At 54.4% G+C, this 13,328-nt stretch overlaps 1 protein-coding gene across 1 annotated transcript in view; it reads left to right on the top strand.

Annotated features, from left to right (window-relative positions):
- Nucleotides 1-3,460: 3,460 nt before the first annotated feature.
- The window catches only part of SH3BP1 (SH3 domain binding protein 1), a 28,638-nt gene continuing 18,770 nt past the window's right edge, over nucleotides 3,461-13,328 (top strand). Inside the window, exons 1-12 of the mRNA XM_044979697.1 lie at nucleotides 3,461-3,930; nucleotides 5,970-6,012; nucleotides 7,752-7,856; nucleotides 8,675-8,751; nucleotides 9,078-9,189; nucleotides 9,417-9,493; nucleotides 10,114-10,249; nucleotides 11,261-11,329; nucleotides 11,620-11,710; nucleotides 12,283-12,425; nucleotides 12,512-12,623; nucleotides 13,033-13,114. Of these exons, the coding sequence (XP_044835632.1) occupies nucleotides 3,869-3,930; nucleotides 5,970-6,012; nucleotides 7,752-7,856; nucleotides 8,675-8,751; nucleotides 9,078-9,189; nucleotides 9,417-9,493; nucleotides 10,114-10,249; nucleotides 11,261-11,329; nucleotides 11,620-11,710; nucleotides 12,283-12,425; nucleotides 12,512-12,623; nucleotides 13,033-13,114 (1,109 nt within the window). The 5' untranslated portion in view covers nucleotides 3,461-3,868. The remainder of the gene's footprint in view (nucleotides 3,931-5,969; nucleotides 6,013-7,751; nucleotides 7,857-8,674; nucleotides 8,752-9,077; nucleotides 9,190-9,416; nucleotides 9,494-10,113; nucleotides 10,250-11,260; nucleotides 11,330-11,619; nucleotides 11,711-12,282; nucleotides 12,426-12,511; nucleotides 12,624-13,032; nucleotides 13,115-13,328) is intronic.

The raw sequence follows: 13,328 nt of genomic DNA, 5'->3' as shown, positions 1-13,328 counted from the left end.
GGGGTTAACCCTGACTGTCGAGCCCCCTGACTGAACAGTCTTAGTCGAGGTTCAACTGCTGTTTGCAGCCAAGCGGCTTGGCTGGCTGCTAGTAACTGTCCCCACTTCCTCTTCCCCTGGGGTTTTCTGTGGGAGCCTCTGCAGCAGCTGCCGCAGTGCGTCTTGTCACACGCTGTGCTGTGAGGCCCCGCTGGCCTCCCAAGGGGGCTGGGAAGATGGCTGGTTTTGGGAAGTAGCAGTAACGGTCGGCTGCAACTTGAGGGTGGGGTTTTCCCATCCCCATCCCTGCTGTAGCCCTGTGTCTCTGAGATAGTGGGGCTGGTCCGAGGGCTGTGTCCCTACTGCCAACTCCCACCATTAAATGCCAGCTAGGGTGGCTACCAAGGTCCATGGTGCACAGGTGGTTTGGATCCTCATTCCCAGTCCAGGAGTGGCAGGGAGTCCTCGTGAAATGGATCCCATAGCGGGCAGGAGTGCCCCCTGCTGGGGGTTTCCACCCTCTGTGCAACGGCTTCCCCTACTGCCCCTACACCTAGGGTCTCTGAGTGCAGAAGCTCAGCAAGCAGCTTCTTGGGCTTTGGGTTTGATCCCTGTGGAGTCTGGCTAAGGAGTCGGGGAGGGAAGGGGCAGTCACAATGGTCCCCACAGAGTAGCACAGAGACTCCCTCTTGGCTTGCCTTGCCTTGGTGTCTTTGGCCACTGTTGTCCATAAACCTCACTCTTGTTTGCCTAAAGTCTAACCCCTGTGGATCAAGTATGGTGTGGGCTCTAGGGCACTGGATTGCAAGCGAGGAACCCTGGGTTCTGCTCCTAGCTCTGCTCTGGGGTACTGGGTGACCACCCCTCAGTTTTCTCATCTGGGAAATGGGGATGATGACACTACTTCAATGAGATCTCTGGGCGCAGAGTACCATGTAAGGGCTCAGGGGTGCTGTTTATTTTAGTCCTGGGCCATGCATGTGGACGGTGTCAGATGGGCCGCATCTTCCTGCCTCTCTCCCTCCTTGACAGTTACACAGTGTATTTCTTTACACACACACACACTCTCTCTCTCTCTCTGACCACTTCCTGTCCCAGCTTTTGTGCTTTCTTACTGACCATTCAGGCTGGCCACAGCTCCTCCCTAAGTCTCTTTATGGCTGGGCTGCTCCTGGCTTTGGGGGGCTTGGGGATGATCTCGCAGCAGGGAAAGAAATCCCCGGTCTAACAGATTGTCTCCCTCGAGCATGCGAATAAAGTCAGTGGGAGGGTAAGAACTGGGCCCGGTTGCCACATGTCCCAGAGCCCTGCAGCTGCAGGCTGTGGCTAGGGAGGCTGGGCTCTGCAGAGGAAGGCACCAAGGGAGTTTGCAGAGTTGACAGCTTAAGTGCTGAGCTGCCCACTGTGCTTGGAGCAGGGTGTTTGCAACACTGCGGTCCCCTGCCATTGGTTTGCTGCAGACATACGAGTGGGAGGTGCTGCAGTGCACCCTACAGATAAAGCGGTGGTGAGCCCACTGCCACAGCCTCTCTACAGGGTGCACATGCAACACCTAGGAACCCAGCCTAAGCCTGCAGCACCACTATTATCACTCTGGGGGTGCAGAATACAGGCCCCTTGCTGCAATGGCAAGGGGCTTGCAGATCAGGACTGGGGTGGGGATCTCAGGACAGGAATAGCAGCAGGAGCTAGGGTGACCAGATGTCTCAATTTTATAGGAACAGTCCCAATTTTTGGGTCTTTTTCTTATATAGGCTCCTATTACCCCCCACACCCTGTCCTGATTTTTCACACTTGCTGTCTGGTCACCCTCTCAGGAGCTGCAGATCAGGCATGAGGTACACTGACAGCTGTTGGGGGAGATCTCCCAGGACTGCAGTGGGCTATCATGTATTACTACAGCCGCACCTAGCTGGTGCCTCATTGTGCAAGGTGCTGTACATAGAAAATGACCATCCTTGCCTTGTTAGAGGGGCCATACAACAGGAGTGAGGAGGGGAGGAGATCATGGCTGTAACAGAAGGGACTGCTTCTGGCCAGGACGGGGGCGTGTTGGCAGAGCGGGGGTGCTGCAAGGGCAGGACAGGAATAGCAGCTAGTTCAGGGCAGGAGGGTGAAAGACCTGTGGGTGTGGTGTGGGGCTGGACTGGACCGGAATAGCAGGAAGTGCAGCAGGTCAGGAGTGGAGCTGGGTGCATAACTGATGTGATGGTTTGCTGATAGTTTCAGGGGAAATGATGGTTTGGCTTGAATCAAATCTGAAAATTGCAATCACAGGAAAAAGTCAGCAAATTGAAAACAAATCCATTTGGGGTGCATGACACACGGTGTTGGACCCAACACGTTTTGGTTCAGGCCTTTAGAAAGCTTCACAAAACAGGAGAAGAAAGTGCACTCCTTATAAATTTCACCCATTTATAACGTTCAGGGGTGAGGGCATTTACCTGGGAGGTGAGAGTGCCAGGTTCAATTCCCCTCTCTTCCTAATGTGGAGAAGGGATTTGAATTTGGGTCTCCCATATCCCGCGGGAAGACCTTAACCACCAGATTACAAAAGTCATCCTCCCTTGGTATGTCTAGTCATTGTCATTATGCATGACCATGAGTTGCCATAATGAATAACAATGGATAGTCATGTGGGAGGGGGAGGAAACAGCATGGGGGTTAGGGCACTCACCTAGGTAATGGAAGAACCAAGTTCAAGTCCATGCTCCAATGGCTAAGTCCATGCTCCAATGGCTAATTATTTATACAAAGTGGAACAGCTTCAATAGGAGAGCAGGAGCAGAGACTACCCCAGATTATCCCATAGCCCTGCAGTGAGGATGTTCACTTGCAGGGTGGGAGCACTAATTTTGAATCCTTTCTTCACCTCAGGCCAAGGAGGGGTTGAACCTCCCATATCCCAGGGGAGCACCTTGACCACAGGGCTAGAAGAGACTGGGGTTCCCCCATTCTATGAATAGCACCTCAGTTTTAAAAAAAAGAAATGGCCAAACCAATTTGGTGAATTTGTGTCAAATTCACAAATGCTTTGGGGTCAACCAAAACTGCATTTTTTGGCAAATAAACTCTTCATCTGACCAAAAGCCAGGAATGAAGGGCATTGGCAGAGCTGGCCAGGGATTCCAGGGCAGGTACAGCAGGGAGGCTGCGGGTCATGACTGAGGTGCGTTGGCAGAGCTGCTGGGAACCTAACATGCCTCCTGCCCACTCTGTGCCTGTCTCTAGCTAGTGGGATCAATTGCTTGAGTCCCCGAGTGCGTTTGACAAGGCGTAAGGAAGGCAAAATAAGCACCGGTAGAGACAGAGTGTGGGAAACAAGAGGGAGAGTGTGTGGGCCCTGCGCTCTGGTTAGGCGGTGGCGGATGCTTGTTCTGCCTTGTTACGTGTTTGCTGTAAAAATATTTCCCCTTTAAGGCTTGGCTGAAGTTATTTATACTTGCGGGGTGGTGACAGGAACAGAGAGCAGCAACAGGAGCACTGACTGCTCGTACCTGCTCAGCAATGACAGGGGTGTGTGAGGGTGGGAGCCAGACCAGAGAGGAAACCGAGGAGAGAATGAGAAGGAAGGAGAAGTGAGAGAAGGAGCTAGAGGAGAAAAGGGAGGCAGGACACCAATGAGCAAGAAGGAGTGAGAGAACCGGAGGAGGGAGGAGAGAAAAGGGCGGGAGTCTGAAGCGAAGTCAGAACAGAGAGAAAGGGGGAGAGAAAACAGCAAGTGGGGAGGGAGGAGAGGAGAGGAGAGAGGGAAGTAACGAGAAGCGCAGCGGGGAGGAAGAGGCAGCGGGCTTTGGCTCCTCCGATGACAAGTGCAGCTGGCTGGTGCTGAGCAGGGGAAGCCACTCGTGGGGGCGGTCGGTGCTGCGCTCTCTGCTCCGCTCCCAAGATGATGAAGCGGCAGTTTAATCGGATGCGGCAGCAGCTGTCCTATCCCGGCATCACAGGACGGTAAGGACCCAGCCTCGAGCCCTTCAGCTTTCCACTGGCAGGGCTGCCGGGGAGGGCAGGAAGCCGCACCGGAGCGCATTGCACCACCACCACCCAGCCTTCCAGCAGGTCGAAGGCCGGACGCGCTCCTGGCCCGGAGCCGGGGAAGAAGCTGTGATGACCACCGAGGCCCTGCGGTTGAGTGACCATGGAAGGGGGCCAGGGTTGCTCAGAGCAGCCCCAGCTGTGGGGAAGCTTTAGCTAACCCCCAGGGAGACTTGGTTAACTCGGCCCTCTTGGCTGGGAGAGCCGGAGGGACGCAGTGATGTTGCTCAGTAGCGACTCCCTCTGGTCATTTATAAAGCCAGGTTAACAAAGAGCTGCTGCCTGGCTCCACTTGTCCTGCTGGACCAAGCAGCGGGGCCCCTCCATCCAGTCAGACCCCAAATTGCCCTGTAAGCTCAGCTTCAATGGTGTGGTTCAGCCCCATGATTATCAGGCCAGGTGGTGACCCTAAGCCTGACAGGCTAGGCAGGGAGAGCCTGTCGCATTGTGCCCCTCTGTGCAGCAGGATGGCAGCCACGGGGTGGGGCCAGGGAAGTGTAGAAGTCGGCAGCAGAGGGAATCCACCAGTCCCCATTGGGGCAGAGAGGAACAGGGATGCAGGAAAAGGAGTAACAAGAGAAAGGAACATTCCCTACCAAGGCTTCTCTCCCTCCTGGGCTGGAGGCCCCCTTTGGAGCTGAATCCTCCACACGGTGCTATGGGAGCTTCCTCTTGTATCCCCCAGTGTCTCAGAAAAGCCTGGGGAACGGGGAATGTCTCAGTAGGTTGATGAGAAGGGAGGGGGCTCCGGGCATATGCCCTGCTCTCCTTTCCTCTCTGGGTCTCTAACTGTATTTCCATTCCTGCCATTCCCCAGCCCAGTGCCACCTCTGCTTGATTGTTTTTCTCTCTGTCCAATTGTTCCTCTTGCAAAACCTTGAAAAGCCCTGGCAGGGCTGGGCTCTCTCGTCTCGGTTCTCACTCCCACACACACACATTGGTGTTTTTTTTAATGTCAAGAGGCTGAGAATGGCTTAAACTCATTTCACTGTTTGCCTGAGCCCCCAGGCCAGGCGAGTGGGTCTTTCACTGGGAGCAGTAGGTTATGCTGCTGCAAGCTCTTCCCTCCTCCCCCTCCCCTTACCCCAAAGCAGTCCCCTCCCTCAATTCCCCCTCCCCCTGTGTAAGGACATGGGCACTTGCAGTGCCTCTCTTCTCCCCACATCCTCTGCATTAAAGGGGTCCCCAGCTGTGTCCAGCCAGGAGATTTCATTAGGGCCTGACAGAGCATCAGCTTGTTCAACCCAGCTACAAGGCCCCCTCACAGGCTACGGATCTACCTCAGCGCCTCCCTTCCTCAACCTGACGTGGGATCCCACTGCCAGCCCTCTTTAATCACTGCCACCCCACCGTCCCGCTGCTGCTTCTCCTCTTCACCTGCCCTTCACTCTGGGCACAGTCCCTGAAAGAAGAAGACCTTGGATTGGATGGACTCTGGGGGCAGCCCCTGGGAGGAGGAGGAGGAGAAGAACCAGAACTGGGGCCAAGAGTTGCCCAAGTGCCTAGTGCTTTTGGGTATCCAACCCCGACACGTCTTGTAGGGCCCTGATCACTAGGGGCGGGAGCTCAGCACCCCCGGACAATCAAGTGTCTCTGGTGGGGAGCCCCAAATCACCAGACTCTTCTGAAAATCTTGGCCTAGATCCCCTGTTCAGCTGAGAGGGAGCCAGCGTGGACCTCCAGTGCTATCACTCCACCCCGTGCCTGAGTCCCAGCCCCCTCTGCTCTCAGGGTGGGAGCCATTCCCATGCCTCACACTCGCTTCCCGTGGGCCCACCTGAAAGCTCCTCTTAGTCAAGCCCAGCCTTAGATGGGGTGACCCAGGACCCACCATCTCCCATCCCCCTGGACCAACCCAGAGCAGCTGTGGTTCAGTGCCCTCCCTCCTGAGGAGGCTGGCTGGAGGTCACCAAGTGTAATAAACCTCTCTCTCTCTCCCACGCCCTCTTCCCCAGAGCCCAAGAAACAACCGAGTTCCTGACTGAAGACTTGCTGCAGGTAAGGCCTGGGTTCGGTCCGTGGGCATGTGTGGGCCTGTGCCTGCATGTCGGGCGAACATCTGGTGTGTCTGCGTGAGAGTTCCTCTCTCTCTGTGTTTATATCAAAGTCACAGGGCAGCCTCAACCTGGATTTTTCTGCATCCTGGAATGCAGCAGTGGGTGATAGGCCTCTGTCATAACTAGAAAGGGAAGGGTAACACCTCCTGTATACAATACTATAAAATCCCTCCTGGCCAGAGGCACCAAAATCCTTTTACCTCTAAAGGGTTAAGAAGCTCAGGTAACCTGGCTGACGCTTGACCCAAAGGACCAATAAGGGGACAAGATACTTTCAAATCTTGAGGGGGGGTGGGGGGGTGGGAAGGCTTTTGTTTGTGCTCTTTATTTTTGGGGGTGTTCACTTTTGGGACTAAGAGGGACCGGACATCAATCCATGTTCTCCAAATCTTTCTGAACAAGTCTCTCCTATTTCAAACTTGTAAATAACAGCCAGGCAAGGCATATTAGTATATCTTTGTTTTCTCAACTTGTGAATGTTCCCTTTGCTAGAGGGAGGTTTATCCCTGTTTTGTTGTAACTTTGAAACTAAGGCTAGAGAGGGTTCCTCTGGGCTCTTTGAATCTGATTACCCTGTAAAGTTATTTTCCATCCTGATTTTACAGAGATGATTTTTACCTTTTCTTTTTAATAAAATCCTTCTTTTAAGAACCTGACAGATTTTTCCATTATCCAAAGACCCCGGGGTTTGGTTCTTTGATCACTTTGTAACCAATTGGTTAGGATATTATTCTCAAGCCTCCCCAGGAAAGGGGGTATAAGGGCTTGGGAGGATATTTTGGGGGAAGAAGAACTCCAAGTGGTCCTTTCCCTGTTTCTTGATAAGTCACTTGGTGGTGGCAGCGTACCATGTTTTAACCTAAGCTGGTACAAATAAGCTTAGGGGGCTTTCATGCGGGTCCCCACATCTGTAGCCTAGAGTTCAGAGTGGGGAAGGAACCCTGACATGGTGGCAGAGTGGTGGGATCATTTTTGAACTAAAAGCACAGCAGAATTTTAAAAGGACAAATGTTTCTTGTTAGAGTTTTTTCTTTCTTTGCCTGAAGGCAGAGGGGTCAAGTTACAGTAGCAAAGCAATTCACATCTAACAAGCCTCCCTGATTACATCAGTGGGGGACAGAGCTGACCTCAAGCCCGAGCCCTGCCTCCCATGCTAGCTCTGCTTCTGAGGCCTTATCTCTAGCCACGTTAGGGACCCCAGTTACAACACAGCCTGGCCGCGCTGGAACATGGGTTGGTTTTTTCCTGTGTTGATCAGACAAATCCGTGTTATAACCACATTAAGGAAACTATGTGACATCTACCAAGATCAAGCGGTGGTAGAACAGGGTCACCATGCAAACGGGCTGTACCAGTAGTGTAGGCAAGGCTTCAGAGTCCATCCCTCCATCCCTCTCTGGCAGTGGTGTGGGATGGGGACACAACACCTCACCAGATCCCGCACACACAGGGGAGGCACCAGAGTGACATGGATAGATGTCAAGAGGCAGAGGAGGTCACCCTGTGCCCCCCGGAAGAAGGGAAGTTCTCTTCCCTCAATTCACAGCTGCCTTCTCATCTAGGAAACCCCAGCAGAGAGATCCCAAGGCGACCCTGGAACCTGATACATTGAGGGGTGGCTGGGGAAGGGAATCCCCCAGCCCAGCCCCACCCGCTTCCCAGTCTCTTCCCTCTCTCCAGATTGAGCAGAGAATCGAGCCAGCCAAACGGGCAGCGCACAATGTGTCCAAGAGGCTCCAGGCGTGCCTGCAGGGGCAGTGCGGTGCAGACATGGAAAAACGAGTGGTAAGTGCCTCTGCTCCGCTCCTTGGCAAGCTGCCTCTTCAGCCTACGCATGAAGAGGATGTCAGCCCCTCCCCCAGCAACCCTGCCCAGCCGCTCCATGTGAGACTCTGCTGGGTGGAAGATGCTTCAAGGGTGCAAAGTGCCTGAAACCTGAGTGTTACAGCGTCACATTTATTCCCCTCCACCGTGGAAGGTCTGGTCTGTGCTCTGGAGAGATCAGGAGGTGGTGGCAATGGGGAAGTGGATGCTGAACTTTCACAGCTAGATCACTGCTTCTGCTAGAGCCTTGGGGTGAGACTGGCTGTTACCGAGGGCTGGGAAGGGAATGGAGAACGTTTCTCCTCTAAGTCACTGGTCCTGATCTGCTCCCAGATTGGAACTACAGCGCTTAGGGGGCTGGGGAATGGATAAAAGACCTTTTCTCCTCTAAATTGCCATGGGTTCTGAGCTGGTTTGGGAGACTGTATGCACAGAGGAATAAGATGCAGAACCTTTCACCTCAGATGTGACAGTACTTTGACCTCCCATGTATTATGCCTGTCCTAGAGCGAAGGGGTCCTGACCCTGAATAATCACACCCCACTCAGGGTAATCTCCTCCTCCATGGTACAGCTCCCTAGGATTCTGAGGAGGGACTGTGAGGTGGGGACAGATGTGAAATGTGTCCTGTGTGAGGTGGCACTTCCTTGGCTGGCCCTGCCATCAGCAGGTTGTGGTGCTGAAGGTGTCACTCCCACACTGGAAGTGGGAGGGAGGATCTGACCTGTCTGCTCATTGTTTCCTCCCCCCCCACCCCCTCTCTCCTTGGCTCTGTGCAGAAGAAGCTGCCCTTGATGGCTCTTTCCATCACTATGGCTGAGAGCTTCAAAGAACTGGACACCGATTCCAGCCTCGGGTAAGTGCCCACAGGGAAGAGCCCTGAAAAGTATCAGTGCATCTGGTACAATCAGTGCACACTCCCCAGGGCACTGGTTCAGGGGTTCATGCTCCCAGACTGAGCCTCTGAGCACTTGCGTCAAGGTTAACACTGCCAGCCACAGGGCGGCACCCCGCCTCTGAGCACGTGCGCTGGGGGATTTGTGCTCTCGACCTCCGAGTGCAGCAGGATCTGGGAACTAGTGCTGGGATTGGCACTGCCTGCCTCCCTGGTGCACTACCCCTGGGGGGGAGAGGGGTAGGGTGTTTGGGGCCTGCTGTGATTCTCCCCTTCCATTCCTGCAGGAGAGCTCTAGAGATGAGCTGCTTCATACAAAGCATGCTGGCCAAAGTCCTGTCTGAGTTTGAAATCACCTTAGAGAGAGACGTCCTACAGCCTCTGAATAAACTGAGTGAGGTAGCCCTGATCTCTCTCTCTCTCTTACCTTTGCTTTCCCCATCCCTTCTTTGCTCACTCTCCCTCCATCTCTCCTGCCTGCTTGTGCTCTCTGCCCCACCTCTGCTCTCCCCTGCACCTTCTCGCCTCTCTCTCTTTGTGATTGTACAAATGCAGCACAAATGCAGCCATTCCTGGCAGCACAGGAGTAGGATCTGTAACTAACTCCTTCATCCAATCTCGGCTAGGAGGAGCTGCCTGTCATCCTGAAACAGAAGAAGAATCTTCAGAAGCTGATCTCGGACTGGAATTCCATCAAGAGCAGGTACTGAGCGAAGGGGAGAGTGGTGGGTTGCAGCTGTGATCCAGATGATTGCCCCCTCAGAGTGGGGATTGAGGGGGTGGAGCTGACAGCTGCACCCTCAGAGAGGGTCTAAGTCCCTGACACGCAAGGATGAGTCCAGGTGCATGCAGTGTGCACTTGTGAAGTCCCTTCCTGTTAAAGACACTGTGGATTCTGCTATACAATCAGAACAGGCAGTCACCTGGGGCAGCAAAATGTTCAGCCTTTCTTTGTATGGGTGACTCCAGCTGGTGCAGGGGTTATTTGCCTGCATGTCCATGCCCCTAGGAGGACAGGTCCTGGTTCCAGGAGTGGTGGTGGGGGTGTGTGTGTTTCTCTGTGTTCACACGTTCTGAATGAGCAAATTCTGTGCCAGGGGCAGAAATGGAGGGTTTAACCCTCAAGAAAATGCTCTGCCAAGAGGAAAGAGAGGGGCAACCCTGCTGCTTCTAGGCATATTTACATATCGGCCAGAGTTCTGATGTGGATGGAGGAGAGGGCTGGAAGGTCTGTGCCTCTCCATTTGAAGTGTCCGCATCCCTGGTATTAAATGCCATCAGGCTTCCAGGGTGTGGGCCTGATTCTTCTTTTGCAACCCAAAGGCTGAACCAAGCTGTCAAGAACTCCAGTAACAGTGCTGGTGCTGGCCCCGGCCCTGGGGGGTCGTCCGCTGCCATCAAACTGGAGAACCTGAAGGAAGAGGAAGAGGAGGTGAAGCGAAGGGTGGAGCAGTGTAAGGCGAGTGGAAAACGAGTCTGCCCTCTTTGGGGAGGGGAAGCTGATGATACCAAGTGGGGGAAAGGAGGCCAGGTCTGGGTTCATTCTGAGAGCTGGGCAACGACCCACTCACCTCCAGCGGTTGTGTCCCGGGAGGCCCCAGGAGCCAGTCACTAGTTACAGGCTAGAGCTCTGTCTAGAGTGAGAGGGTTGGTCCAGATGCAGCCAGCACCAGTGGTGTGCTGGCCTTGGTAAGATGGCTGTGTCCCAGACTCCAGAGGGGCTAGACAGCCGGCAGACCCTAGTGCCAGCCCCACGCCCCAGTGTAATAGAGTAGTAAAGGCTTTAGAGCAGCAGTGTGGTGATCAGAGAGTAAAGCTGCTGCAGGAGAGCTTGGTGGGGTGCTCACCATAGAACAGAGAAACCTGCAGCAAAGAGGAACATACTGTAGAATGGAAGGTCCGTCTTGTGGCTCAGGGACAGGCCTGGCACTCTGCAGATCAGAATTCAGCACCCAGCTCTGCCACAGACTCCTTGTGGGACTTTGGATAAGTCGCCTCAGTTCTCTGTCCCTCTGGTCCCTGGGGGTGACAACCCTGCCTTCCTCTCTGCCTACGTCTGTCTTGTCAACCCAGATGGTGAGCTCCTCCACGCGAGGACTGTCTCTCATGGAGCACCCAGCACAACGGGACCCTGATAGTCGCTGAGGCCTCAACTGCAATCATAATAACAAAGAGAAGCATAGAGACTTATTTCCTGGGGTGGCTGAAGGGAGAATGTGAACACTGACCCATGTAACCCCAAATCTAACAAGCCAGCTCCTCTGGGGCGCTGTCTTCATATGCTTCTGCTCCAAACACCAGTAAGACCCCCTGCATCTCTTGATGTAGCCTGCCGTGTGTTCATGGCCCAGATCTGGCTATGGGAGCACTGTCTGGGGGACTGGCGGGGTTAATGATGAGGGCTGATGGGGGCCCCTTCATTGTGGTGGTGCTGAGGAGAAGATTAATGTTCGCTCTGTCTCCTCTCCAGGATGAGTACATGGCTGACCTCTATCACTTCTCCACCAAGGAGGACAGCTATGCTAACTACTTCATCAAAGTAAGTCCCGCCCCTCTGTGCTGTTCCTTCACCCCCAGCTCGTTCCCATTGTGTACAAGTCCCCTAGGGTCTCCATGTTGCTCTGGCTTCTTCTCGGTCCCATCCCACCACCCTGCCACTGCTGGCAAAAGAGGCTTCTCCCCTGCTGCTCCCGCTCCGTCTTCGCCACTTTCTTTTGCATCACACGTCCCATCTGAAAGTGCCCATCCCTGTCAAATGCCCTGGGACCCAGTGTCTCTGAGAGATGCTGTGCCGAGTAAAGCTGTGTTTGCCTGTGATCTGTCTGGCAGCTGATGGAAATCCAAGCTCAGTACCACCGGAAGTCTCTTGAATCTCTGGACACAGTCTTGGCGGAGCTGAAGGAGACCCACAGCCAGGCAGGTGGGTAGGACAAGCCGGGCCGGGGCAGGGTTTTGTGGATGGCAGTGCGAGTAGCTACACAAGGCATGTAGGCAGAGGGGGTCGATTCTCTCTACTGCTTCCTCAGGGTCTCTCCAAGCTCCCACTGACCCTGCTTGCTGGGCAGCTCTCTTCCTCGCCCCGTTACACTGGGATTGTACGAACACAGCAGGGCGAGCTTTGCGCACCAAACTGACCCCTGCCGACGTACCTCAGCCCTCACTGAAGAGACCAAAGCTAGGAGTGAGAGGAGAGTTAGTCTCCCACGGCTCATTTGGTCTTCGGCCTCCCTGCTGAGACTGCCAATCAGAGGGCAATTTACAGCCAGGCGTGGTGATGGCGGTTTGGTGATATGGAGCCTCTGTCCTGCTAGGAAATAGGCTGACACCTCTCAGCTCATTTACCACAGAGCTGATTGCTGGACTGTGATGAGCACTGATCCTTCCCCAGCCTGAACCTGGCCTAGAACCAGAGGACTAGGAGAGAGACTCCAAGTGCCCTCTCCACTTGGGGTTTGTCCTCCACCCCCTCCTGATCTCTCTCCTCTTTTCCAGAGTCCCCTTTCCCCGTGGATACCCCGGTGTCAGGGTATTATGGGGTGCCTTTGGAGACACACCTGAGGACTTTGGGTCGGGAGATTGCCCTCCCCATTGAAGCCTGTGTCATGATGCTGCTGGCGTCGGGCATGAGGGAGGAGGTAGGTTCTGATTGCTGCCCAACTCCTTCCCCCCACCACAGCCAGTCCATCCTGCTGTCATTCTGTCTCTCACCTCCCTCCTCTAGGGGCTCTTCAGGTTGGCAGCAGGAGCCTCGGTGCTGAGGAAGCTGAAGTGCAGCTTGGCCAGCGGCTCCAATGCGCTAGAGGAATTCTACTCCGACCCACATGCTGTTGCAGGTACGTGCTGGAGGCCCTAGGTAAGGGACCCGGAGATGCTGACTGGACAAGTAGCAGCCTCAGAAGCATGGTGTTACCTTTAAAGCGGCAGTTCTCAAACTGGGAGTGGGGTCATGAGGTTATTATGGGGAGGTGGCAAGCTTTCAGCCCCCGTGCATGCCGGGGCTCTGGCTGTCAGCCATGGACAGGGCTGACAGCCAGAGCCCTTCAGAGCTGGGCGGCCGGAGAGCAGCGGTTGCTGGCCAGGTGCCCAGCTCTGAAGGCAGCACAGCCCCCAGCAGCAGTGCAGAAGTAAGGGCAGCGTGGTATGGGGGGGTCAGCAAAGCCTGAAATAATTTCAAAGGGGTTCTGAGCAAAAAAAAGTTTGAGAACCCCTTCTCTAAAGCATGACCCTTTGCCTCCATCTCAGGTGCACTGAAATCCTACCTGCGAGAGCTGCCCCAACCCTTGATGACCTTTGAACTCTACGATGACTGGTTTAAAGTAGCCTGGTAAGAAAGAACCAGAGAGAGGGACATTCTTAGGCAGGCTAAATTATCAGAAGGACCCCTCTGATTATGGACTCTTCAGCAGTGGTGTCAAACATAGGGGTCCCCAGGCTAGATCTGGCCCGCATGATGTATTGATAGCGTTCTGCCGAGAGGTACTGGTGACTGCATCAGTCACAAGCCTCTCTGAGACTGGGCAGAACGCACTCTTCTATTA

The sequence above is a fragment of the Mauremys mutica genome, chromosome 1 (assembly GCF_020497125.1).
Source record: "Mauremys mutica isolate MM-2020 ecotype Southern chromosome 1, ASM2049712v1, whole genome shotgun sequence".
Lineage (NCBI taxonomy): Eukaryota > Metazoa > Chordata > Testudines > Geoemydidae > Mauremys > Mauremys mutica.
Note: the sequence above shows the minus strand (reverse complement) of the source record. Positions and strands in the feature narration are given on the sequence as shown.